General features: G+C 28.8%; 1 protein-coding gene across 1 annotated transcript in view; it reads left to right on the top strand.

The window, feature by feature from the left end:
* The window catches only part of Elk (Eag-like K[+] channel), a 124,725-nt gene that overhangs the window by 93,736 nt on the left and 3,365 nt on the right, over window positions 1-27,624 (top strand). The window contains exons 6-14 of the mRNA XM_011500098.1: window positions 6,246-6,409; window positions 13,941-14,154; window positions 21,436-21,618; window positions 22,602-22,801; window positions 23,923-24,172; window positions 25,255-25,523; window positions 26,253-26,410; window positions 26,505-26,667; window positions 27,054-27,423. Coding sequence (XP_011498400.1) covers window positions 6,246-6,409; window positions 13,941-14,154; window positions 21,436-21,618; window positions 22,602-22,801; window positions 23,923-24,172; window positions 25,255-25,523; window positions 26,253-26,410; window positions 26,505-26,667; window positions 27,054-27,423 — 1,971 coding nt within the window. The remainder of the gene's footprint in view (window positions 1-6,245; window positions 6,410-13,940; window positions 14,155-21,435; window positions 21,619-22,601; window positions 22,802-23,922; window positions 24,173-25,254; window positions 25,524-26,252; window positions 26,411-26,504; window positions 26,668-27,053; window positions 27,424-27,624) is intronic.

Raw genomic sequence — 27,624 nt, 5'->3', positions numbered from 1 at the left:
CCCACTATATATCTATCTATCCGTCTGACTATCAATCTTTGATGTGCGGGCGTTCACGTATGTATAAGCACACACTCGGGTACGTATACACACCACAAATGTTCGTATTTAAGATAAAGAGATCCTTTGAATCTACCAGTGGTGCATTAAATTATTTGTATTTTGAATGTTAATACATAATGCAAAGCAATTTAGTGATTGAATTTAATTTGAAAAAATTGTATGAGTGATTTCGTAAGATACGGAACTTAAAATACACAATTAGAATTTTAACCTTTATGATACTTGGATAAAACCTATATAACATACAGGCGTTCGAAATCCCTTAACATAACACATCCCTATTATTATTATTATTATTATTATTATTATTATTATTATTATTATTATTATTATACTATTGTAAAAGAAATCTTGTATTTTATATTATTAGATGTAAAAAAGACTTTCGGTGTTGGACTTGAAACTTGTTAACTGTAACATTATAAAAATGTAGAGAAATTTATTAAATCAATGAAAAGTGTATTACAGGAAATGTAAGATAAAATTCTAACATATAAATTATACATTATTAGGTACAACACCGCTGTAAAGAAATAAAATAGGTTTATTTTTACACAGCCTTATACGAAGACCTACTTTTCATAATTCTCATGACACTTAACACAAAACAAATGGAAATTTTATAATTGCTTTATTTTTATTCACTTATTTTATTATTATTTAATAAATAATTGTATTGACATTTTTGCAACATTCAGTTTTCGACGAATTTTATACGTTTTCGGATATTACTTACACACGAGTCAAGGGCAATGACTAAATATACATTAAATAAACTTTGAAATTTGAAAAACTTTTCATTTTTTATTAGTTTAGTTTAATGAAATTTAGTTTCTTTTATGTATATGCAATTGAAAAACTTCAAATTAATTTTATTTATAATATACGCATGAGTATGTATTTATACATATTACTACTCAAAATTAAATATAAATTTTATTTATATTTTTTCTGAAAAATACAAAATTTTATCGAATCCTTTAAGAGAATCTGACTAAAAGATTTTATTATAATGCAGTTAAAATTATATCTTATTTTTATAAATTCCGTTGTAATATTCTTACTGTGACTATTTATTTGCGATATGTATCAAATAATTAAAACATACGATAGAACTAAATTGAGAATATTTAAACAGAAATATCTCTAAAGCTTTGAATGTGTACTATTCTATATGATAATTTGTACTGTGTGAAATAAAATTACGCAACATACAATTCAATTTAAAAATGTAGCCTACAATATTTTGTCACACTACATATAAAACCATATATAAAATAATTATATAATATAATATTATGTATTGCATTCCTATAATAATATTTTATAGAAAGTTTTCGAACAATTTGATTTTCAATAACGAAATAAGAAATAAATATTATGAAATCACTGCTAATAATATTACAAAGATATTAAAAATAGGAAATAACGCTTAAAATAAAATTAATTTATTAAAATGTATAATTATAATTGAATTAATACTGAGTAAGCGTTTTTATCATGAAACAGTGATTAACATTTGAAATCTCCATGATGAAATAAAAAACCTTATATAGAAAAAAATGTAAGAATATTTTTATAAATAATGACTACCAGCATTTGATTAGCATTTTATAATTATATAACTATTCTTCGTTATTATCCATTAAAAATACAGGAAAATATTAATAACTTTGTTAAAATTGTATTCGATATTTTGATAAATATTTTTAGTGAATGTAACTAAATAAATACATATTTTGTATACAAGGAAAATCTTGAAAAAATTATTTCCAATAAGAATTTTCCCATTTAAACATGGATATAAAAATGTTTTCAGAAAAATGATTCACCTGGCCTAATTGAATTTTCTGTATTTGAATTTATTTATTAGAAATAATTTTCATACATTCAACCACGTAGAGTATATGTGTATTCAAAAAAGCTAAATATTTTAGTTAAAAATTAGAAATATTGTAAAAATAAAAAATAATATTCAAAACAATTAAGTATTTAAAATAAATCAGCTGGCTTAAAAAAGATTTGCTTATTTTTGAAAAAATTTAATTATTACTAACTTAAAAAAATAAGAAATAAAATAATATAATCGTAGTATTACAGTTACTTTCACAATCTTACAATTAAAATATATTTTTATAAAATTAAAAATATGCAATTGAAAATAAGCATGAACAAAATATTTTAATATCACAATAATGTAAAATATTAATAATATTAATGTTAATACTATTCCAAAAAGATTTTTTGTTCATTCGCATAGAATAATTACAAACAATAACTATAAAACATCTACAATAAAAAAAATTAAACGCAATATTAAATTAAATATTGGTAGTTTTAGCATTAAATAACTTACAAACATACACAAAATAGATAACAACAACATGTTCTTTCTATCTTTACCTTTATCACTCTCTCTCTCTCTCTCTCTCTCTCTCACTCTCTCCCTCCTCTTGCTTTATTTTCTTTTCTATATTTATATATATATATATATATATATGCGCTAATGTGCACGTTTAGTTTGTTGCGTAATTTTGCGAATGTAGGTACACGCGCATGCGCGTACACGCATGGGCTCATGTGTTTTCATCTTTACTTACAAGCCATTACATGTGACCATGTGCATCCCTATATATACATGTGTGTGTGTGTGCGTGCGTGCGTGCGTGCGTGCGTGTGTGTGTGTGTGTGTGTGTGTGCGTGTGTGTGGATACGTCTATGTTCCTGTACAATTATTTACGTTATCAAGATCGTGACAACAAATGAAAATATTAATAGATTCTTATAAGTAGAAATGCTCAACATTTATTGGAATTAAAAGTTGAAATTCAAAAAAATAATTAAAACGAATATACTCTATCTACGAATCTCGTCTGCCCGTGGATTTTCAAAGAAGACAGCCGCACTGACCCTGCTTTCATGTTTTCACCCCTCCACTTTTATACAGTGCACCCGATTTCTTTCTTTTTTTTAAAAAAAAAAAAAGTATAGATACTTTTAATTTAGTTAATGTTATACTTCTACTGGCTTTAAAATTCTTGTCACGGATTTCTTTAAAAATATTTTCTTTTCTTACAATTCTTTTGAGACTTGAAAAAAGTTTCGTGCTGTGCGTGAAAAAATATATTTCTCAGATTTATTCAATTTAAACTAAGTACATACGAAAATAATACAATGTATCTACGTTTTATTGTTATATGGCAAAATGGAAATATAGTTATTTATTGATTTTGTGTAATTTATATTTTCTAAAATGAAAAATCTTCTTACATTTTCAATATCTCATAAAATAATTTTAAATAACATTACACAATATTTTTTAAAGTGTATAATTATTATGATTAAAGGAAATTAATAAAAAAAAGAAAGAAAAAAAAAACCAAATCGTGCATTCTTTTGATAAACTATAGAAATAGAAATATCACTAATATTCTTACATAAATAGAGTAAAAACCGGAGAAATTTAACAATCTCATTTGTTTAATTATCCTAAATAATAATAATAATAATAATAATAATAATAATAATAATAATAATAATAATAATAGTATTAAATTACTAAAATTCATTAAAATAATGTAAAGCACTCTTATTGTTAGTTTTACTTATATAAGATCAGAAGAGAATAGAATATCCTTTGCTCGTAGTGATTTTCCAGGCCCTGGTGGATGTATAATAAATTCACAAGTAAGCTCCGGGCAAACGAAGCAAGAGCAAAATTATTTATTGTAAAACAGAGATATAATTATTGAGCAGGTGTTGGTAAAATATGTTATTCTATAATGCCGCATACATTCGGGCAGATGAAACCCAAATATTATGCAACAAGAAATATATACGATTACTTTCTCGTATAGAGAATACCCTGTTAGCCCCCGCTATATACACTGAAATAATATATTTGAATTCTAAGTGAGAAATTGTTTTTATTCGTTTTTATTAGCAGGTTTGAATGGAGAAATTTGAAAGTATACATTGATACCAAAAATGTAAAATTCCAATTTTATAATGTAAATTGTAATGTAAATTGAAATTTATAATGTAAATTGTAAACATTCAGTGCAAATGTAACCAATTCAGTTGTAATGCTTAACTAATACGAAATGTATATTGATGGGTGATAATCGTGAATATTACATAAATATTTTGAAAAACTCCGACATATCATAAGCTTTCTTAATATAAAGATCGTAAAATAATAAATATTAAAGTAATTGAATAAAAAAAGAGTCTATTTACTGCTTTATTTTACCAATTCATTAATTTCCATATAATAGTATATCATCGCTATTTATAATATTCTTAAAATTAATTATTAAATTAATTAAATTATCTCAAGAGTTTGTAGTTGTCAATTATTTTTCTACTCCTTTTTTTTCCATTTACACCCATTCTATTTTATACATAAACAATTTTTCACAATACAAAGGTATTTATTTTCAATCCGAGGGATTGATATTTATCAATTAGGAAATATTTCAGATAAATGAGAGTTATTAAAATATAAAATATTCGACTCCAATAGAATTTAAATACAACCAAAGTTATGAAATAATTTCCGTAGGCAATAATAATTTACAAAAATAATTCATTCCATTTCGCATGAAAAACAAAATTTATTTTATTTTAACCTACTCTCTATGCCTACGATTACAGTATAAAATTCTACATGAAGTTATCAATTATTTCATGTTAATATAATATTTAGGGAATGTATTGTACAATATATTTTAATTCAATTTTACAATATATTTTATAATTATTCAATGTGTTTTTCATAAATAATATGAAGCCTTATATAATGGTATACGTATTTGGAAATTTTATTGCCAATTTAACAGACAGTAAGAGAGAAAATAATTTGAAGAAAAAATTTCGCCTTAATTATCATTTATATATTTTAATTTGCTAATTATATGTCTTTATTAATTACAAAAATATAATATATGCAATTTATTGTTTATAGATTATTGTATTTTAAGATTCTGCTACGATACTTATGAAAATTATAAAGTTGAGCGTAGAGCAAATAGGTTTAAACTTGTATCGAAATGATTATTATATAAAAAGATGATAAATTGTGCGATTGTTCCAACTGGCATTCGTCCAACCAATTACTTTCTATTAAATTTTCAAATTCTTGCTTGTGCTTGTCAAAGTAATATTCAACAAGTACGTAAATGTAATTGCTGCGTTTTGCTCCTGTCACTACTAAAAGATAATTATTATTAGTTAAAGATTAGATCGCGTTCCCCTGCATTGTGCGCCAATATGATCTACATAATATATATTTCTATTTTTGTTTACCCAGTAAAGATAGAGATAGTTTGAACGTATTCTAAAGTCAATAGAATAAAGACAAGACGAACTAAACCTCAAACAATAGTGTACTTTATTATCTATAGAGGCAGTGCTATGTATTTGTCTGCTTACCGAGTCCAAAGTGTTTTCTTCTAGCTATTATATGTTATATTATCCATAAAGTCAAAATCTTATTATTCTCGTCTCACATAAACACACACGCACTCGTACAAAATTAAATAGTCTTCGGTTCTTGAAATTTAAATTGCAATATCGATGACGAATGCGATATGTCAAAAATTATATTTAATGTAGCAAAATGATAAAGATCAGACAAGCGTGAAATAACATAATGCTATAATAAAAATAATCCTAAATACGATTAAGCTTATGCGTCGAATATACTGATAAAGTAAACATTTTATTGCTATTAAGTGAAAATAAAATAAGCAAAGTGGGCTGCGTAAGCCATTATATAAATATTCGCTCTTTGAAATCTCAATGTTCGTCTTCTAATTTTGAGTTTATGCAGCTGAAAAATTAGATTTATCACTCCATAAATTCTTTTACAATCATTTAAAATCTAATCTTTCGAGCATCCAATTCCCATTCGAGATGTAGAATTAAAAGTTAAACAAAATTAAACATTAGAGTCCCGTAGGATAAAGCAAGCTTTACCCAATACCTTTAGCGCAAACTAAAGAAAAATAAAAAAGAAAGAAAGAAAGAAAAGAAAAAACAACAAAATACTCGCCACACGAAATAACGCTTCAAATATCTCAACACAATGTACAATTTGTAAACAAAATGAAAGAAAAGACGAAGAAAGAGAGGAAGCGTTTGAAAAGCTAATGAGCCCTTAACTTTTTTCATTTACACAGACATCGTGCTCAACTTCAGGACAACATACGTGAACCGGAAGGGCGAGGTGGTTAGCAACAGCAAAAGCATAGCTTGGAATTACTTCAAGAGTTGGTTCTTCGTCGACGCCGTCGCAGCTCTGCCCTTCGATCTGCTCTATGCCAGTGACGTGTACAGCGGCGAGGTTAGCACTGTTAAATAACCCTGGATTATCCCTCGACTTGCTTTTACACCCTTAACTGTGCCCACGCTCACTCACTCACTCACTCACTCACTCTCTCTCTCACTCACTCTCACTCTCACTCTCTCTCTCTCTCTCTCTCGCTCTCTCTCTCTCTCTCTCTCGCTCTCTCTCTCTCTCTCTCTCGCTCTCTCTCTCTATCTATCTTTCATGTGCACACACGTATGCACTCACTAACTCACTCACTCACTCAGACACCATCAATATGGCGCAACTCGGAATGAAACGGACGAGTATAGCGTGGCGCTTAGGGCGATGATATAAAGTTGCACCCGCGGTGGAAGCGTCCCCACCTCCTTCAACCTTCATGGCTGTAGTTGCACGAAATGAGAGGTGTTTTAATGCCGTGTTCGATCGACAGATCAAAAGTCTGCCTGCCTCTTGTGTGCACACACACTTTTCTTTTAATTATCGATGCTCTTGAGGTAATGGCAACCATAGAAAAAGCCAGTGGTGAGGCTCTAACTACTACTACTACTACTAATACTACCACTACTACCACTGACACTCCTATTTTTACTACTACTAATACCACTTTTTATCATCGGTATGCAATGAGCATGGTTTCCTTTTCATTTTACACGATTACAACGATCGCCTGTCAAATAATACATCAAATAATGACACAAACTAATGAGTAAAAAATAAATTTGCAATAGAAAACAATGTCATTTGTTTTACCTTATTTAACACAATTTTCGTCGACTTTCTTCAAAGAATGGTTACTCAAGGGCTCTATAAACTTTCAAGAACAATTGCTAGATTTGATTAATTATGCACCAAATATTTATAGAATAGAACTTAATTGTATAACGATGGATTGACTTAACATAAAAATTAGCTACAACTACGACTAAAATATTTCTCATAAGGAATTTCAAAAATTGAAATGTTTTTCTTTATTTCTTTTTTCATTCTTGTTTTTAATGAATAAAATTTTGAAATAAATATGTATATATATTTTTTTTTTATATTATTGGCTTTATTAACACGAATTAATATTGTATATTTTGTAATTATTTATATACATTTGTCCTTAAAATAAACATTTTAATTTTAATTTGCATTTAAAACTGATACTTTTATAAAAAAAATTTCATTTAAACATTAGATATAATTTTTATTAACAGTTATTTTTTTAAAAAATAATTATACAAATTTAATTGATAAATAATAGATGTATTTATTAGTTTTGAATGAACTAATTTTATGTTTTAATTAAATTTCTTCTATCCGCCGATTTTTCTCACTCTATTACTGTAAAATACTAATATATATTTTTCGTATTCCATTTACGTATTATTTTCGTATTGCGTGTGTTCTTTGACAGGCATTTTTAACTAAAGATTATATTATTTTTTTAGTGAATATAATTTTAGATTTATTATAACTTTCTATATATATATATATATATATATATATTTTTTTTTTTTTTTTTTTTTTTATTACAAATTATAGTGCTATATCAATCGAAAGAATACTGTCAATTGTGTTAAATTCTACTATCTAAAAATGTTGAATAGAGTTCATTTACTGGACAACATATCATTATTACAGTATACATTTACTTCAAGGACTATTTACTCTCCCTCGCATTCTTTTCTCCTTGTCTCCAGTTGATCTCGGACGTAAATCAAATGATGCCTGTTCCTGAATAAGTTAATAATCATTTGAAACATATGACAGGCTATACACATACAATTATTTTCAATTCTTATTTCTTCATAAGAAGTTTCATCTTTTTTTTTTCATTTGATCTATTACGGCTTTTTCCTTGTAGTCTATACCAATATGAAATTTACTTCACCTAACTATGAATTAAAGCAGATTGAGTTACTGACTCAAAGTATATTTTTAGTTAATACAATTATATAACAAAATTATAAATATAATTATATATTATTATATATATATATTAATATTATAAATATTATTTTGGTGAGTTTGAGTAAAAAAATTTTTATGATAACTTTATGAAAATTTTATAGGAATTTAAAATTTTTAATCTTAAAAATAATGATCTAACGGAAATAGCAAACATATGAATATTTAAAATAAGGCAGTGATTTACAGAAAATATTAATAAAAAGAAGTGTTTTTAAAAATTTCGAATGAATTATAACGTCAGAATTAAATTGAATAAAATAGCTTTTGGAATTTATGCGCATTTAATAAAATTAAATAGTTCTGATTGATCAAGTATAAGATCAAACGACTTTATTCGCATAATATGATCTATAAAAAAAAAATCCATATAGTTAAAAAAAAAAAAAGAAAACAGTTAAGATAATTGGTTATTACATTATTTTAGTTTACTATTTAGTAACTAGTTTACCAGCGAAATACATAAATAATATATATTTATGTCTATGTGTATAATTTGCAAATCTTCATAAATAATAAAGTAAAAAACTACTTTTTACAACAACAAAAAAGTAAAACTAAAAAAGTAATTATTACAATAGTATACGGAATATTTAAAAATTATATATATATATATATATATATATATATACATAGTGATAATGTTTTTTTGTATATATAAATTTGTTGATATTCCTCCATATTAAAAAAAAAACTCTTTGAATATAATGTCCCGTGATCTAACATAAGTATCTTCCAAGTTAACATATACTTTCAATAATTATGCATTTTAAAAGCGAATAGATACTTTGAAAGCACTTTATAATAAAGTATTGTTATTCTCTTATCGAAATAGCTGGAGCTGCCATTTTCATAAAGAAGTACTTTCTGATTTGTTTTTGATTAGCTATTAAACAGCCTTCCACTTTCGTGTACATTAAATAGTCTAATATACACCTTAATAGGTATTTAAAGTAAGTGCAATTACTAAGAATCACATCAATTGATATTGCTTTAACTAAAGAGAATATCAAATGTCATAAGATTTTTTTTTTTATTTTTATTTTGAATTTATGATGAAAATAGTTATATAACTTTGGCAATTCTTTAGAGGAACAAAAGCGGTAATTGTATAAGAGAAACGTTACAAAAAAAAAAAAAAAAAAAAAAAAAAAAAAAAATCGAATATTGCATTTCAATAAAATCTGTCCACTTTTTCAAATGGCCTCTATACAGTAAAATAAGAATTTAATGTAACACAAGTGAATTAACGACCGTGTGTCGAAACTCCCTTAGCTTTCATTCAATTTTAATATTGGAAAAGACATTTAAGAGCGGCGGGAAACTCCATCTACTTAGTTTATTTCTCACGGCTGCCTCAGCCCCTGCCAATAGTAGTAAACGAAAATGCCTCTCCAGGCATAAAATGCTTTGGGCATTATATAGGCAATAAACGGAGTCGTGATTTCACGCATTCATCCCTTCCACGCATATCGAAGGCACAATGAGATAAAGGCCCCATTGTCGTTCTCCCCATCCCCCCTCCCCTTCCCAATCGTACGTCGCTCCGCCCCGTACGACCGACGATTACGAATGTGCAAAATCGTAAATGTGGTCGCACTAAAGTTTCTCAAGTCAGCACGTTAGTGGACAATCCTGAAATCATTGGGAATTCACTGTATCGGAAGGTAAGTCGGAATCCACAAAGCAACTCCGACACTTTGCAAGTGGCAGCAGTTCGATTCGCAAGCCCAACTCCATTAAGCTCCTGTGCTTACTATAATCGAGTAATCGAGGTAATCTGCCTCAATGGGTCGATGCCATCGATCGATTATAATTGAGCGTGTGACTCGATGCGGAAACATCGATGCTTTTTTTTTCCTTTTTTTTTTTTTTTTTTTTTTTTTTGAGGGAGACGACAGTTTCTATTAACATCGATTGCTTTCTTACATAATATTATAATTGGTTTGCTCGTTCCCGTATCAGCGCGAAATTGTCCTTTATTCGCATGCAGAGCATTAACTGGCAAACAATTAGAAATTAAATATAATTAACTAATAGCTGGAATGTGAAAGTAAGCGACAAAATACTTTACAAGATATATATATATATATATATATATATATACGACTAATATGTTTAAAGTTAACACAGCTAAAAAAATTATTAACCGCTCACTAATTAATCTGAACTTTATCGCGAGAGTAATGATAATCTACATGTTCGCTATGACTATATAAAATATTATTCGGAATAAAGTGTGGACTTTCGAATAATTTATCTTAAAACAACATTATTTACACATAACAGTCAAGCAGCTGCAAACAAATTATTCGCTTTCATCTGACTAAAGTCAGCGACATTAAAAAAACGAACGAGGTGAAGCGTGATGCTTGTGTTCATGGAAATTCATCATAAATAAATATCTTTAGCATGATGCTCATAAAGAGGCTCGAAAACATAAAGAATTCTTTTTATCAAATTCTAGGATTTCCAAACCAAAAGTTTATTACTTAAAACAATGTTTATATAAGACCTCATAATAAATGTGTGCTATAAAAGATTTCATGGACAAAAAGATTTGAAGAGGCATAAAGCTTTAATAAGATTATGTTTCAAATTCAAAGCTAAACATACTAAATATAAGCTACACGAAATTTTACTTTTATTAAAAAACTTTATTTATAATCAAATTGAATAAGCCTTGGATAATTAATGACTATATTCATAAATTATTACTCAACTACTTGGACTAATATTCTAAGATTAACTTTAAAATAAAAATAAATATTAATCGCGTATCAAACCTATTTCATTAATTAAAAAATCAAAAATTTTGTAAATAAAACTTATAATTTATCGATTTTACTGGACTTATAATTTTACAATAATTTAACAATTGCTCTTGTCGTTTAATGAACAAAATTTAATTCTCATAATAGTTTGTAGTAAATGATAAAAATATACTACATTTTTCGTCTCCTTTATCAAATCATTATTTTACCGCTTTAAGGTTAAATGAAGGGAAGTAAAATTATTCTTAATGGCTATAAATGGCTGTACTTAGAGAAAATAAATATTTAAATGAATATTATCCATTGTTTCTATAATTTGCTCAGATAGTGGCAATTTTTATTTATTAAATAACTTTTCTCCATTTAGCTCAAAAAATTGCCAAATTATTAAGCAATGTCATTGTAAATTCTGTAAGATCAAAGTACATTTTCTTTCCGAAAAATCATTTAGACTTTAGCCTGAAAATTCTATAATGTCAAGGATTAAATTTATGTATCTAGTTGAATATGCTTCATTTACCAAAATTGAACTCCGTCCTTTTAAGGTCTATGCATGCGCCTATTACATAATTACTTGGTCATATATAACATTTCTGTTGAACCACATCGTGTCACGATATACTGTATTTTAAAAGGATACACTTATTCTAAAATATTAAAATAGAAATGATAAATACATAGAAATGTAAATTAATTTTTTTACTAATATTAGATATTACACTAATGAATCGCAATTTTTAATAATTTAATAACAATTATACTGTGTAACTTTTTAAATCCATGATCATAAGTAATAATTTATACTTAATTCTCAAGGATTTTTTACAAAAAGAAGCAAAATTAACGTGACATTCAATTCTTTCAATAACGTAGATAATCTCCATGAATAATTCTTTAATTCACTGGATTTTATTAAATAATTTTTATCATTGTGCATATTTAACGAAGTCGTGTTTCATATTCATAAATACATTCGTTCAAAGAAAATATTGTAAAATTAATTAATATAATTAATAAAATTAGTTTCATTCAACAATTATAAGTGTACATAAATTATATAATTTATGATTGATCAAAAGATTTTATAAAAAAATTTAATTACTATGTTCCCTTTGTATGTTATTTATAAATAATAATTCAGAGATTCTTTATATTCATTTATCGACCTCTGATAATTATCAATTAACGTCAACATAAATACAATTTAGGAAAATTTCATCTTTCTTCAAATATTCTTATTGGGATAAAGGGTATTGAAATTGCCATTATCATTAGCAATTATAACTTGTATAATATATATCACTACCACTACCTTAATCTATTATATGTAAATCCATTTCAAGTCAATCTTACATTGATTATCCGTTGTCAAGTTTTAACACTACATTATCCTTTATTATGTTAAAAGACCTAATTATTTAACTTCTTGACGGCGATTGAGATAGATTTAAAAGAAAATGAAAGCCGATAAATAAGTAAAAAATTATGTGATTACTTTACACGCAATGAATATCATTATCATTCCATTCTAAATACAAGTGTTATATTGGAATTATTTCTATTACAGCATAGACGATATTGTAAAATGTAATTTAAAATTAAATTCAAATGACTCGGTAATTGATGTCACGGATTACTCTAACGCTTTTCATACTTTATATTTCATTAATTAATAATAATTTCACTGTCACAATAATGACTTTAATGAATAGATTTGTAGACAAATTTGTGTGCTTCGAAAAAGAAATGTAGATACTGAATAAGACATGATGCTTTAAGTATATAATTACTTAAAAAATAAAGCGATTTTAATGTTAATTTTAGTTAATTTTTATTAAAAATACTTTCATCTTTAATTGCATAATTTATCATGAGAAAATAAATGTAAAATGTGAAATATAAAGGCAAAAGAATATTAAAAATTAATGGCACTGCTTCATTTTGCTTTATTATTCGATGTCATTTAGAGCATTTACGTGAAATATTTTCATTACTTATAATTATAAATATTCCTCTTCTTTATTAATTATCCCTAAATATGAAGAAATATTACGTGGGAATAAGTTGTAAAGGGAAAATTTATTGTATTTAGTCTATTATGTATTCTAAACTGTCAAATTTCACAATTAAAAGGAAAATCCATTTTTCAATATATTGAAAATTCTTAAATTTGTAAATGAGAAAATTAAGTGAAATATTCATATAGTTACAAACGATTGATGCGAATGTTCAAAGTTCAATGTTCAGCCGAAATGGTTTGGAAAAAATTTTAATAATCAGCCTTTTATTCAAATTTCATTATTCAAACCATTATTCATGTGTTATTAAAGAAGCATTAAAAAGCTGGAATAATTACTAATTAATGTCAATAGCCACTATTTATGATGATTGATAAACGCTATATAGCAAATACTGTAAGTTCTTATTATAATCAGCCCATTTAATTAATTTTAAGTGATCGGTAGCAGAATGCAGGATTATTAAACTTCGACCACGTACATTCATCTTCTTACTAACCCTACAGCCAAAATACTATACCTTACAACCTCTAAGCTTGAAAAAAAAAAAAAAAAAAAAAAAAAAAAAATCTTACAATATTGAATAACGAAATGAAGAGTAAAGTAGCCGACAGGATTAAGTATGATAAAAGAAAAATAAATAAATAACCCTTATAGACTCGCACGTGTTCGAAAAAATCCGTGCTCCGGAGCTCACGAACTTTTCCAACTGTCCGAGAACGTCCGGCTACCTCCGCCAACACACGGTCACGTGCCTAACACACGCATAATATGCCTGTTATGTCTGTTTGAATACAGGAGTCAGGTCACAGCCACATTCACCTGGTGAAACTAACGAGACTGCTGAGGCTCGCGAGGTTACTACAAAAGATGGACAGGTACTACCAATACAGTGCCATAATACTCACACTGCTCATGCTCTTCTTCACACTTGTCGCGCATTGGCTCGCCTGCATCTGGTATATAATTGCCGAGAAGGAGCGGCTCAGACACGAGAAGGACTGGGATCTTGGTGAGTGAGCATTTTCAACTTGTTCGTTATTTATTTATTCGTCGGTTGTCGTGCATAATGCATTATGCAGAGGTGAAGAGAGTACGTATGGACTGCCTGGTGCGTGTGATTTACGAAGGCGCCGTGGCCGATCTTGGGCTAAGAAAGGACCAAATCTCCTCTACCAGGATCACCGCTTTATATTATTAGGTATTCATGAATAAGAGCGTGGGGCGAGGAAAGAGGAAGGCAGTCGTGCGCTTGAAGATGCGTTTGACGTGTCAGTCGAGTTTATAGAGCCGAATATCGCGATGAATATCGAACACGCAGAGTCCTGATTTGTAATTTGAATATTGTACTTGAATTTGTATATTTTAAATTTACAAAAATAAAAGATAATCCACTTTCGAGCTTCTGGAATAATAGCAATTTTATCTACGTCACATCAATCATATACCTTATATATTTCATTCGTGTTTACTACTGCGGTTACGAGTGTAGTTCAACGCATTTATTACTGAGACGTATGTGTCAGTCCATCTGCCGATCCATAATGATTTATCAAATCACAACAAAACAAAAGTGGGATGAAATTATTAAATTAGGTAAAAATGGAAAAAGAGGATTTATCGTATTCTAAGGCAATAACTATATTAAATGGTTCATTACATTGAAGACAATGAAAAATTTGAGAAAGAATCGAGCCAATAATTTTTACTAACATTCGCCATTTTTCTTTTCCACGTTATTTCCTGCCTCGTGATATTACTTTCTAGATATTTTATCGCTTTACTTTTTCCCAACGATTCATGGACAATTTAATTGATTACGACACTCGAATAACAAATCGTGCATAAAACGACGAGTAATCATCCAATACTTTGACTGTTAAAATAATTCAAATACTTTAGTCTTCTAATTCTTTCGTCGTCGATTTAGTTCTTCATCGCAGCTGAATGCTAAAGAGCTAAAAATTGAAATTTGTAAAATTATTTTAATTAAAAATTATTAACGCGTCGGGTGGTTATTGTATATATATATATATATTATATTATATATATATATACATAGACATTAGTGTGTAAAGTTTCCAAACAAATGTCAGTGATCTCGTAAAATAAATTTAATTTCAACAGCCTGATAATATTAAAAATATAAGTTACCATTTCTCTTGAATTAAACGGAATCTGAAAAAATTACGAGAATAAACAATACATTGTCAAATGAATTATAACTTGACATATTTTTATGAAAATAGCCGACGTAAAGAGGTTAAAAATAAAAATTTGATCTAAAGTTTGAAGAATATTTTTACTCCTCAATGTGATAAGAATCTAAACTATCCGAGGTAAATCTCTGGAAGTTACTATCAGCGTAAAAACTTTCGCGATTTAGCTTAACTAAAGTTTTGTCGGGATTGCGATTAGCATCTTGGATAGTTAACTATTACTTTTCCCTGTTTTCCCTACTCCTTTATCCTATATTCTTTCATTACCAAGCATTTGACTTGGCATTGTGAAACAAAGATACGAGCTCGATACAAACATTAAAACATGCGGGCTACATCTTTCTTTATGAATTGCAATGCAGACGAGCACTAGCGTAATAAATAAGAAAAAATCCTTTGACGTCTGCAATACGCTATTGATTTTATTGAAATTGGAGGAAAATGAATTTTTAGGATGTTTTTGAAGCGTCTGTTTCATTTATTCGATGAAATAAAATCAATTAATAATGCAGATGACATGATATGTAATAAACAGAGTATTTCAAGGTGGAATGAGCGAACCGAGTGAAACGTTACTTTAACGATAAATATCGTACCGAGCTAATGTATTCAAAGAATTTATTAGAAAAGTTGTTGGATTTTGTTTAGTTAATGATTGCTAAAGAGTAAATAAAAGCCAATGAAAAGTTCAAAATATTCTGTAAAATGATATTGAAAAATAAAAGTACGAATATTGTCATTAATGGAGATTACGGTTTATATGGATATACTTGCAAATCGCCCTGGACTGCGAAAAATTCACATCACTTATCAGATTAAAAATGAAAAATGTTACACTCCCGATATCAATCGAGTCCAACAATCATTATAACGTGATTATCGACATTTAATCGCGAGCTCGCGATATCTTATATTTCTCAATCCAAAGCGATAAATATAATTTGAAGAATGAGGTAATATTGCGCAGCTCCGAAGAGTGGTGTGGAGAATGCACTTTCTCTTCTGTTTTAATTTTAAAAGCGAAAAAATGTAATATAAATCTTATGCCTTCAGTTTTATATACGTCGTAAAGATGTCGGAGGCCTGTGACTTCTGAAGTTTGCCGCTGACTTACCTACCGTCTCCGTCCCCGTCCACGTCCCCGACAACCGCTCACTATGATGAAGTTCGCGACTTGCACAACAGCCACCCCCACCCCCTACGAGCTATAAAGGACTTTCTGCCTTTCTGCTCGCGGAGTCTTTCCTCCCTTCTATCTGGCCCTCCTCGACCACCTGCGCAATTCTCATTTCCCGGGCTAAACAGGCGCGTACTCTTATCGTACTTCCGTTTCCTCGAATATTCGTGACTCGCGTAAGACTTTTATCGTCAATATTTGGCGAGTGGTGAGGAGTGGCGGCGGAGGCGGAGAGACAAGATGTCGAGAAATATGCTTCGATTTGACTACACTTCTGACCAGAAGTTTGCTCTCTTCCTGAATAACTACGGACTTTCTATTACATTTGCATGAGAAAACTATGAAGGCCGGTATAATGTCCATATGACATTTACTGCCCCCACGCCGGATATAAATGGTTAAAGTATTCAAGATATTGGAGCGAAGCCATTCTCAATCCCCGAGCTCGAGAGGACGGAATAATAACCCTTCGTCGTAAATTCTTTTTAATAAAGTTGCAAATTCAGTTTCACATTTACAATTAAATGTGTTTCTCGGATTAGCGCGTATTAGTTCGCTAAAAATGTGTGCGTACTACTAGTCCTGAAGGATAGCAAATTCAATGCGTAGGGGATATTTAGGGGGACGAATGTTTTTCACGTAGCTTTTAATATTTATAAATTAATATTCGCACGATGAGAATGAAATATTCATTTAATCATAAAAGTATTTTTTTTTTTTTTTTTTTTTAATGTAAGGCACCTTCTTTATTATTCGTATTGTTAAATTATTTTCATTACAAGTAGCATACATAAGACGTATTTTCATATTTATTGTAAATAAAATTCCAAACGATATTCATATTATATATTATATATTATATAAATATTATAAAAATATTGAAAATACTATTAAAGCCAATTAATTGGATAAGCTTCATCTCAATTACTATGCTTAATTGAAACATATTCGCCGGCTGCAATATTATTGGGTGTGTAAATAATCGCTACATATATACTTTGGTAATAATTTTCATTTTTAAAAATTGATTATTTTATTAATTCAACGTTTGCTTCTCTTCTCGTCGTGTCTGTAATGCTCAATACTTCTCGTTTACCGCTCAATTATTAAGTAAAGTATTAAAATTCATAGACATTGTAGTGTAGTAGGTATATGGTCGTTAGTTATTTATTTCGAAAGACCGTAATGATAAAATGAATATTTTACGTACATAATCAAATGTTGCGTTTCGATACATTTCGAGACCTACGACCTGTGCGCTATTACGTAATTATTTAATAACTCCTAAGGCACTTTACCAACGTGTAAATGTACACGAGAAGGTAAATAAATGCATATCGCGCGCGTACATCTCGCGTTACACCGACAACGTGTTTCCCTTTTATTTTGGAACCTAAAAGCAGCTACAAATCATGGATATGATAAAAGAAAATGCATACTTTATTCTATTGGGTTTTCTCCTGTTTTCCGTTTCATGTATTTAATGTCCTCCTTATATTTGAAACGTGATGAGCGAGCTTTCATTCGAAAAAACGAATTCTGATTTATTGTGAAAATTATTACTTTAAATTAAGATTGTAAATTTATTTATCTTTTATGAATATTCGTATAAAAATCTTTGTCCAATACCTTAAGATGTAAATTTATTCGTAAAAGAAATTATCTATTAATTACTTGGAACAAAAAGAGATTATTAATTAATTTGAGAGAGAAAAAAAGAAATTATTTATTAATTCTTAAAACAAATTTACTGGAATCTTTTCAATTTTTCCTTATCCTATTAATAATACTTTTTCATTACTTAAATTTAACTGTAAATTAGTAGTTCAATTAATTGATGATAAGAATTTCTGTAGATTTGTTCAGAATCAGATTTGTTGATGAACAATTAGGTAGAAAATGAAAGTGAAGTGACGAAACTCTTGCGTGTTATTTTTCATTATACTCGTGTGCATTTTAGCGGTTCTTTTCAAGCTTCTTGTGACTATATTATTAAACGTATAATACAGATTAATGGCAAATAATTCTGTACGTATGTATAAAAATCTTTTTTCTATCCTCACTTTATGACAATTTCCTCTAAATATGCAAGTAATTTATATTTATATTCATATATTTGAGAATCTATATATATATCTAAGAAATAACTTTGATCCAAAATTTATCAAAACATATTTCAAGAGCTAATGATAAAAAAATTCCATTAAATGTGAAATATTTTTATTTTAATGTAGTAATTAATATTATGGAGACATTCTTCAAAATTATATTAATATTTTTCAACGATTTTGCATTATGCGCCTTTTTTTTAAAATAAATAATAGAAAAACACAAAAAGTAATTCAAATAATAATACCAATCAATATATTTATTTGGTAAAAATCAAATACAAAAAAAACATTCGTATTCTAATTTTTTTACTCTACATAAAAATATTAACATTCTTAAAACAATGTTCAAATAAGAAATACAAACTTTTATCAATTGCTATATTACTAAGAAAACAGAGATATAAGAAATTAATGTACAGCAATACATAAATGTATTTTTTCTATACATCAATATTAAAAAAAAAAAATGAAAAAGAAAAAAAAGTACAGTCTTATGGACTTTATATAAATTGCACGGAAAATAAATATAATAAAATCTTTTTTATTATTTTCCATTTTGAAGAATATAATTTATATCTCGGTGCTAATAAAGTATCTTGACTTTTATGAATAAGTGTTTGAAATCCGATAAACATAATGTTAAATATTATGCACATACATAGTAGAATTATTATCGATAACGACATTTAATATTATATTATAGGAACTTTATATTATAGGAAAAATATTATTATTTTTATATACAAACAAATTTTAATTAACGCGTTACCCAATCATTGGAAAATTATTATACTTATACCTTACATTAATTCGTTTCCACTGAAATTATTTTGAAGAATAATTTCATACTTTTTAATGTTGTTAAAATATTCATGAAATTTTGCAGATTGAGAAAGCCACTGTAATTTTGAAAATTTAATCGAAATAATTTCTAACTCATCTAACTTGTAAATAATTTTATAAATTCTTAATAACAGCTACATATCTTAAATATATAATTCTAAATATATTTTTTGTCATATTTTTAGCTTTCTATGCATCTAATTTTACTCTACATATATACTTTAATTAATTGAACTTTTAAAAGATGTTAAATTCAAATGATTACATATTTAATTACAAATTTAATTTTTGGAATATAAAACTTGCCGATTTTTTAATAAGATAGAATTTATATTAAAATTCTTGAATGTCTCGTATTATTGTAGAAAAAGTTCACGTGAACTCTTTAAATTATAAGAAAAATATTCTTTAAAGATTTTCATTGTTTTTAAAATTTAGGCTTGTATCATGAGAAAAATTGGAAAATTAGTTTTTTCATTAAAATATTCATGCCCAAAATAGTAAAAATAATCGTATTATTAATAATTTCATTTTAACTAAATCTCATAATTTATAGATACCAATTATCTAATATATTTTAATTATGTTTTGGTTTTACTTGATCATATAAATAGATACGTATAAAAACAATTACACAATAAAAATGTATTCCTCAATTATTAAATTTTAGATCATGTTAAAAACAAAGAAATATATCATTACGTTATATATTATATAATGTCTAAATAATAATTAAATTAAAAATGATTTATATATAATAGAATAAATGATATTTCATCTTCTCTATATTATCTTATCGGCTCTATAATTATGTTTCATCTCATATAAACGAATATGATATATCTGTATAAATCAAAGATTAATGTTATTTTACAAAAAGAAAGAACATTTTTCATTACTAAGGCAATAAATAATATAATTCAGGTCAAAAGATTAAAAATCAGTTTTCACTGTGGGTTAAATAGAATTTACATAAAAAATAAAATGCGTCTTTTTTCGTTTAATAGTAATGTTCGACAAGCTAAATTTAAACAAGTCAATGGTTTCCAAGCAATCTAAATTATCTTACAAATTTTATTCTAGAAACAATTTGATTATTCGGACGTATTTAAACAAACAATGCATACAAAACGGTAACTGACGCAATTATAACATTAAAACGAACAATGAAACAGAAATAGCCTTACTAATTATATATATGAATATTTGTAAATAAATTATGTACAAAAATAGTTAAACTACCGTGTGTGCGCGTGTGTGCGTGTGTGCGTGTGTGTGTGCGTCCGCGCGTGCATACTAATTTGTAAAAAGTAACGAATCTGTTATTGAATTACATTCGTTTATATTCTCTCTCCCTCCCTCCCTCCCTCTCTGTTTGTACTTATATATTTACCTACTATTGCGTCTAACCTCATTCAAGTATATTCAGTTTTAAACGAGATTAATTAAAAGAGCTTTAAAATGTAGCATATTTGTATATTATATCAATAAGGATAAAAGAGCATTAATGAGGAAGAAAGCATTTTTTTTAATTATAATTGAATTTATAAGTAAATATCATCTGCACGCATGCTTATGTCGCCAAAAAAAAATTTATTTTAAAGTACTTACGAACACAACGAACGCTCTATTAAAGTTATTCCAATAGAAGGTCAAAAGAATAGAAATATTGATTATGTATTCACAATACAAACATATTTATTAAAGAGATTGAATATGCCTAAATCCATAGGATATGCATAATGCATATTGAAAGAAATTTATCTCGTAAATAGTCATCCTAGGGTAAATGATTATATTTGTAATAGGACATTACTATTGAAACGTAGTCGTGTTTCAGACCAATTGAACTAATAATTATTATAATCAATTATAATAATTAAATATCTTTAAAAAGAAAAGAAAAGATTTTACTTAAAAACCATAATATTGCTTAATTTTAGGCTGGATTCACGCACTGGCGGACAGATTAAAAATGCCAGATGTTACAAACGTAACCCATGCTGAAAGTTACATTACTGCGCTTTATTTCACTTGCAGTAGCTTAACGTCTGTGGGCTTCGGTAATGTTTCTGCCAACACAACATCTGAGAAAGTATTTTCCATCTGCACAATGCTTGTTGGAGGTGAGCTATTTAATAATTAAAATATTAGAAGAAACTTTAAAGTATTTGAATTGAAGAATGCGTTTTAAATTTATCAAAAATAGGATAATCTTGAGAATTTCTAAATTTACATTGTGAATTGTTAACATTAATAAATTATTAATCTTAAGTAATTTATTAATAGGACAATGTTAATGCAAATAATGTAGAGTTATATGTTTGATATCCTTAGAAATGGATATTTTTGTTATATTGAATTATGAAATAAAATTTTTTCCAAAATTTGATAAATCTTTATGCTAATCTTTATGACAATCCTGAACTGTACAAGCTCGAATTTCCTTCTTATAATCTGTGGTTAAGGTTTTTGGAGATAGGATTTACACTGTTTTATAGTTGGCAGTACAAGTAAAATAACAGTTAATAAGATCAGAGAGAGAGAGAGAGAGAGAGAGAGAGAGAGAGAGAGAGAGAGAGAGATTACGCATGTCGTAGCGAGATTCGCAATGATGATGTAAAATTCGGTTCATTCCTATACGAATATAAAATAATTTAATTATACCAACTTTGATCTCCTGTTGAAATTGAATATGATAGTCCGTGCGCTTTACCGATAGTGGCGAAGATTACATTAAAAGATATACATAAATAATAAGTAGAAATTAACTCGTACTTTAATTATCCACTAATTGCTTTAATGAATCATTAACCTGAGAGATTTTTCTTATTCGTAATAAAGCGCAATTTGAATTCGTCAGCGAGTAAAGCTGTAATCGGGGTAATTAATCTAAATAAATTGCCATCAATCCTGCCAACCACATAACTATATATATTCATATATACATATATATTAAAGACAAGTTTTGTGTACTTTTAATACTACCGATAAGACATTTAAAGACAGTGATTGGATTAAATAAAATTCTTATTCGAATACTATAAATGTGAAAATTTCCGTACAATATTGTATTAATTTATTATATTAATTTAACTTAAAATAATAGCCCTGATGCATGCCGCGGTATTCGGTAACGTGACGGCAATTATACAACGTATGTACTCACGAAAATCTTTGTATCAAACAAAGTGGCGTGATCTCAAAGACTTTCTGGTGGTCCATCAAATTCCGGACGAACTGAAGCAAAGAATGCAAGATTATTTCCAAACTATGTGGTCTTTGAATCATGGAATTGATATTCATGAAGTAAGTATTTTAACATTTAATATAAATCTAAAATACACGTTAAAATACTTCAAATTACGTATATATATATATATATATATATATATATATAGATATACATCAATGTAATTATAAGATGAACGGTTTTATATATTTCTCGAATTACTCTTATTCAATTTGCAAATTTATAATTTAAAAAGTTCTATGGTCGATCACTTTCTTTCTCTATTATATATACTAATAAAATTAATCCTTCAGGCTTCTCAATCTATAGTTTTTATCATAATTTGAATCCACCCAATTTGTATAATAAAGATGAAAATATAAAGTCATAGTAATTACCAACTCACTAATATGAAATTAATATATCACGAATATTCTTTCGCTGCGTTAATTGATAATAAAAAAACTATAAATAATACTTTTGAATATTTATTATGTTTGATAATTATCTAATTATATGAAAATAATATTTCTAATATGAAAATAATCTTTTATAAATTACTTTCAGCATGAATAATATTACATTATATTTTGTTCAATTTTTTTTTTTTTTTTTTTTTTTTTTTTTTTTTTTTTTTATTTGAGATTTATTCAATTTTATGATGTAACAAAAATTTAATTTTCTATTTTACGTTACCCAATATTATCTCAATGTAATATTCAAAAGATATTTCCAATCTCTTAGTTAAAGTAAATTTTATTATATATTTTGTCTATAGAATTGATTGGTAAGACGATGAAAAATAAATATTATGATACGAGTAGTTGTTAACAATGTTACAAAGACATAACATATCAAAATAATTTTCATTTTAAAGTTGGAATGAATTTTTAAATACTTGAATATGAAAGAATATTTTTTGTTTCGTAATTACTAATTTCATATCATCATATCTGCTAACATATCGGCATAAAAAATATAAGCGTTGCCCATTTGAAAATAAAGTGAATGGATTTTCTCTTTATTACAGAATAAATAATGTACAATCATAATATCACAACGATATGATAACACATTTATCACATTCAACACAATATAAAAATAATGTCACTGAATTTTAGTAAATTCAATTATTGGGAATTAAGAGACGCGATTGAAAGGGATGCTGCTGCAAACATACTTTTTTATCTGCTGCCAGACGCTGAAGGAATTTCCAGAGGAACTGAGAGGTGACGTCTCGATGCACTTGCATCGCGAAATACTTAGTCTACCGATATTCGAAGCAGCCTCACAAGGCTGTTTGAAGCTTCTCTCTCTGCATATACGCAGCATCTTCTGCGCACCCGGGGAGTTTCTCATTCACAAGGGCGATGCGCTGTCATATATCTACTACCTTTGCAATGGCTCGATGGAAGTCGTGCAGAACGAAATGGTAGTCGCGATTTTAGGTATGTCGGTAGTCAAGAAATTATAAATGTCCTGACTTTGGTTTAAAGCTACTTTTATTCCGATCCGTACACTATTTCTCCCTCTAATCTCCCACTTTCATTTCAACGGAAATGGGTCAAACTTTGATTGCAGCGAAAAAAAAAAAAAACAAAAAAAAAAATAACATACACGCATGCAGCTCTGACAAATATTGGCATAATTTGAAATATTCAAAAAAATAAAAAAGATGAGAAAACAGAAGAAAAAAATGATTGAATTCCAATTAGACTACGAATGATATTGGTTATTGATGACGGATAATATCTTGACAAATTTATACTTATTTTGTGTGTCGATTTGTATTTTTGCATAAATAAATCTTCGAAATGTTTTATAATTCAAACTCGCTATTAATCGCTTTAATTACAAAAGTGATTATTAACCATTTCAAATATTGTAATATTAATTATAATTATTTTTCTAATAATATACAAATGGATCTCCACTACATAAAAATTAAAAATTATTATTAAAAAATTGTTACTATTTTTAATGCCTCAGTATGAATGCAATCTTTAGTAATTTCTCAACAAATACATAGTTATTTTTTAGTCATTGCAACAATATTCAATTACAATATTTCCATTCGGCAAAGTGTGATTAACGTGACATTTGCGAAATCTCAATTAATAATATCAAATATTAGGCGTTAGATGAAAATGCCATATTATTAGCCAATTTCCGTTCGATAATATTTCGCAAAAGATATTTAAGCTATTAAAGAGTATATGCAATGTATTGACTAAAATTTGTCAAGTAATAAGTAAGAAGTTGTGCAATAGTAGCTGATAATAAAGAAAAATATACATGAAAGTACGACTGAAAAGAAATCTGTTTAACCGAAAGAGCTGTACTTCGTGTAATGTCGCCTCGTTAAAGGTCTGAAAAATTTATCTGACAAATATTATCTGACTATTACGCATTATTATGCAGACTATAACATCGTTGAACAAAGCTAAAAACAACGTATTAAATTGCAAAAGTTGAATGAAAAATTCACTCTCTCGTATCAAATTACCGGAACTATTTTTAAATCATATAGGCAAAGGTGATCTGGTTGGATGTGACATTGACGTTTATCTACAACACGGCAACAACGGTGGGGGTAACGTGGGTGGCGTATCGGGCTCAAACGACGTCGTTGTCAAGTCCCGGTGCGATGTCAAAGCTCTAACTTATTGCGATCTTAAGTGCATACACATGCAGGGCCTTGTGGATGTGTTGCGCCTTTATCCTGAGTATCAACACGAGTTCGCCCACGATATCCAACACGATTTGACGTACAATTTGCGCGAAGGCTACGAAGTCGAGGTAATTCGTAATCTCAATTATAAAAGTATAATTAACGACTTGTTTATGCCGACGTTAGAAAAGTTACATCGCGCTTTCTCTCTATCCACGCGATAACGTTGATTATAAAATTGCTCGACTAATCAATGCTCGTCTTTACTAACTAACATCAAACTTCCCATTACAATTTTAATTCAGTTTTTAAATTACCTGCTACTCAGCCCAAGTGAACATCTAATACTAATACCAATCTATGTACAATATATATAACAAAATATTAGACTTTATGTCAATATTATTTACGGCACATTGATATATGAAAATTACACATTTGATGATGTCAATTTTATATGGAGGTGATTTATCGAACGATCGTCATTAAAGCGGCTTGCATTAAAATTTATATAAAGTGGGAAATAAAATTCTTATACGCATCTTTTTAAAATAGATAATTATAATATTGAATGCGAAAATTGGATTAATTTATTAAACCTCCGTTTCAGTTCAAATTTCAATCACTATAGGACATGTGAGCGCAATTAGCGCAATTGTAGCCAAATAAAATAACATAAAATGCATTAGAAAAATATCGTTTTAGAATTACGAAGCGAATAGCAGCGTGAAATTAAAAATATTAACAATGCAAAAGTTACTTGGCGTAGCTGACAATTTTTCAATGCAATTGTCACTGATACTACTAATCGGTAAATGTTAGGCAAATGTTGCAAAGGTTATATTATCTGTTCAAAGCAGCAAGAATCGGAAATAAATGGCGGCCCATCTCTAACGTTACCCTCCATCAGCGAGGACGACGAGAACGTACCCGAGGAGGGTGAGACCTCGCCGCTATCTCCGCCAAACCGATCGCCATTGCACACCTCATCGAGTCCTCGACACACGAAATTTAGGTAATCTAGAAACACTTGTTATTACGCTATTAAATTAGCCAAGACTTTATTATTATATTGGATTCGTTTGATAATATATTTATGATGTATAAAGGGACGAGTATCAAGGAAAAAGGCCGCCAAGGGGTGTTTTAAGAGGTAGAAGTATTCAAGTGGTACCGCAAGAATCCCTGGAAGATCATAAACGTGGCTCCGTTGAACGATTAGATACGCAGATGTTAACGCTGCACCAAGACGTAGCCACCGTCAAATACGAGGTCCTTGATTATTTTTACACTATTCAGTATTTTATTTATTCAATTGAATTTACACGTGCCTATCTTATCTTTTTGGAAATCGTGAAAATCGTTATGTTCTTTCATGTTACTTCCGAGTAAATTACGTTGCGTGGGCAAGGAGAAGATCCTCTTAATGGGCAATTAATTTATTTTCAATGCCTTCGGCTTCTAAAGTGCAATCGTCAACGTCGACATTGTCAATGCTCCATACCCTATATTCCCTTCCCTTGGATACAAAGATTAAAAAAAAAAAAAAAAAATAAAGAATCTCCGCATTTAAAATGTAATATTAAAAAAACGTCGGGGACCACCTGTATGCTGCAATCTTAAAATCTCAAAGTAAACCTGCGTGACCTGTTGCACAGATGCGAAACGCCATCCAGACATTGCAGATCCTGGCGAGCTCCCTCCAGAGCAACCCGAACCTACCGACACCGAGTCGTAGTTGCGGCAGCGGACTCCTCGCCCGGAGCTCCTCCCATCCACCGGACGCCCTCTGCTGGAACCCCCCGACGCGACTTCACAGCCAATCGACCCAGACCGATTGTCCTATGGATCTCCTGGAGGCATTGGTGCGCTCGGAGCCCCAACGCGTTCTCAGGATCCTCGGTCTCGACCCCGAGCTCCTGGTGCAGCAGGCGCCCGTTGATCCACCTACGCCGTCGCCCTCGTCGCCACCGCCGCCACCCTACGAGCCTCTCTCGCCCCTCCTCAGCTCGACACCGCAATCTCCAGGTAAAACCCATACACCGTCCCCCGTAAAGCCAAATTTACAAACACGGATGCTAAGACAGAAGACGACGCGGGAACTTCAACTTCACGGGATTTTCTACAACGCACCCCTTATCACGTTCGCGATACCCCGACCGATATCCACCACGTGATGAACGACGCTTCTCCTACAGGATTTTAATCTTGTTCGCTGCTCGTAAGTTT

Source organism: Ceratosolen solmsi, unplaced genomic scaffold (assembly GCF_000503995.2).
Source record: "Ceratosolen solmsi marchali unplaced genomic scaffold, CerSol_1.0 scaffold41, whole genome shotgun sequence".
Lineage (NCBI taxonomy): Eukaryota > Metazoa > Arthropoda > Insecta > Hymenoptera > Agaonidae > Ceratosolen > Ceratosolen solmsi.
The sequence above is the reverse complement of the archived record's forward strand: the minus strand, read 5'-3'. Positions and strand labels throughout refer to the sequence as shown.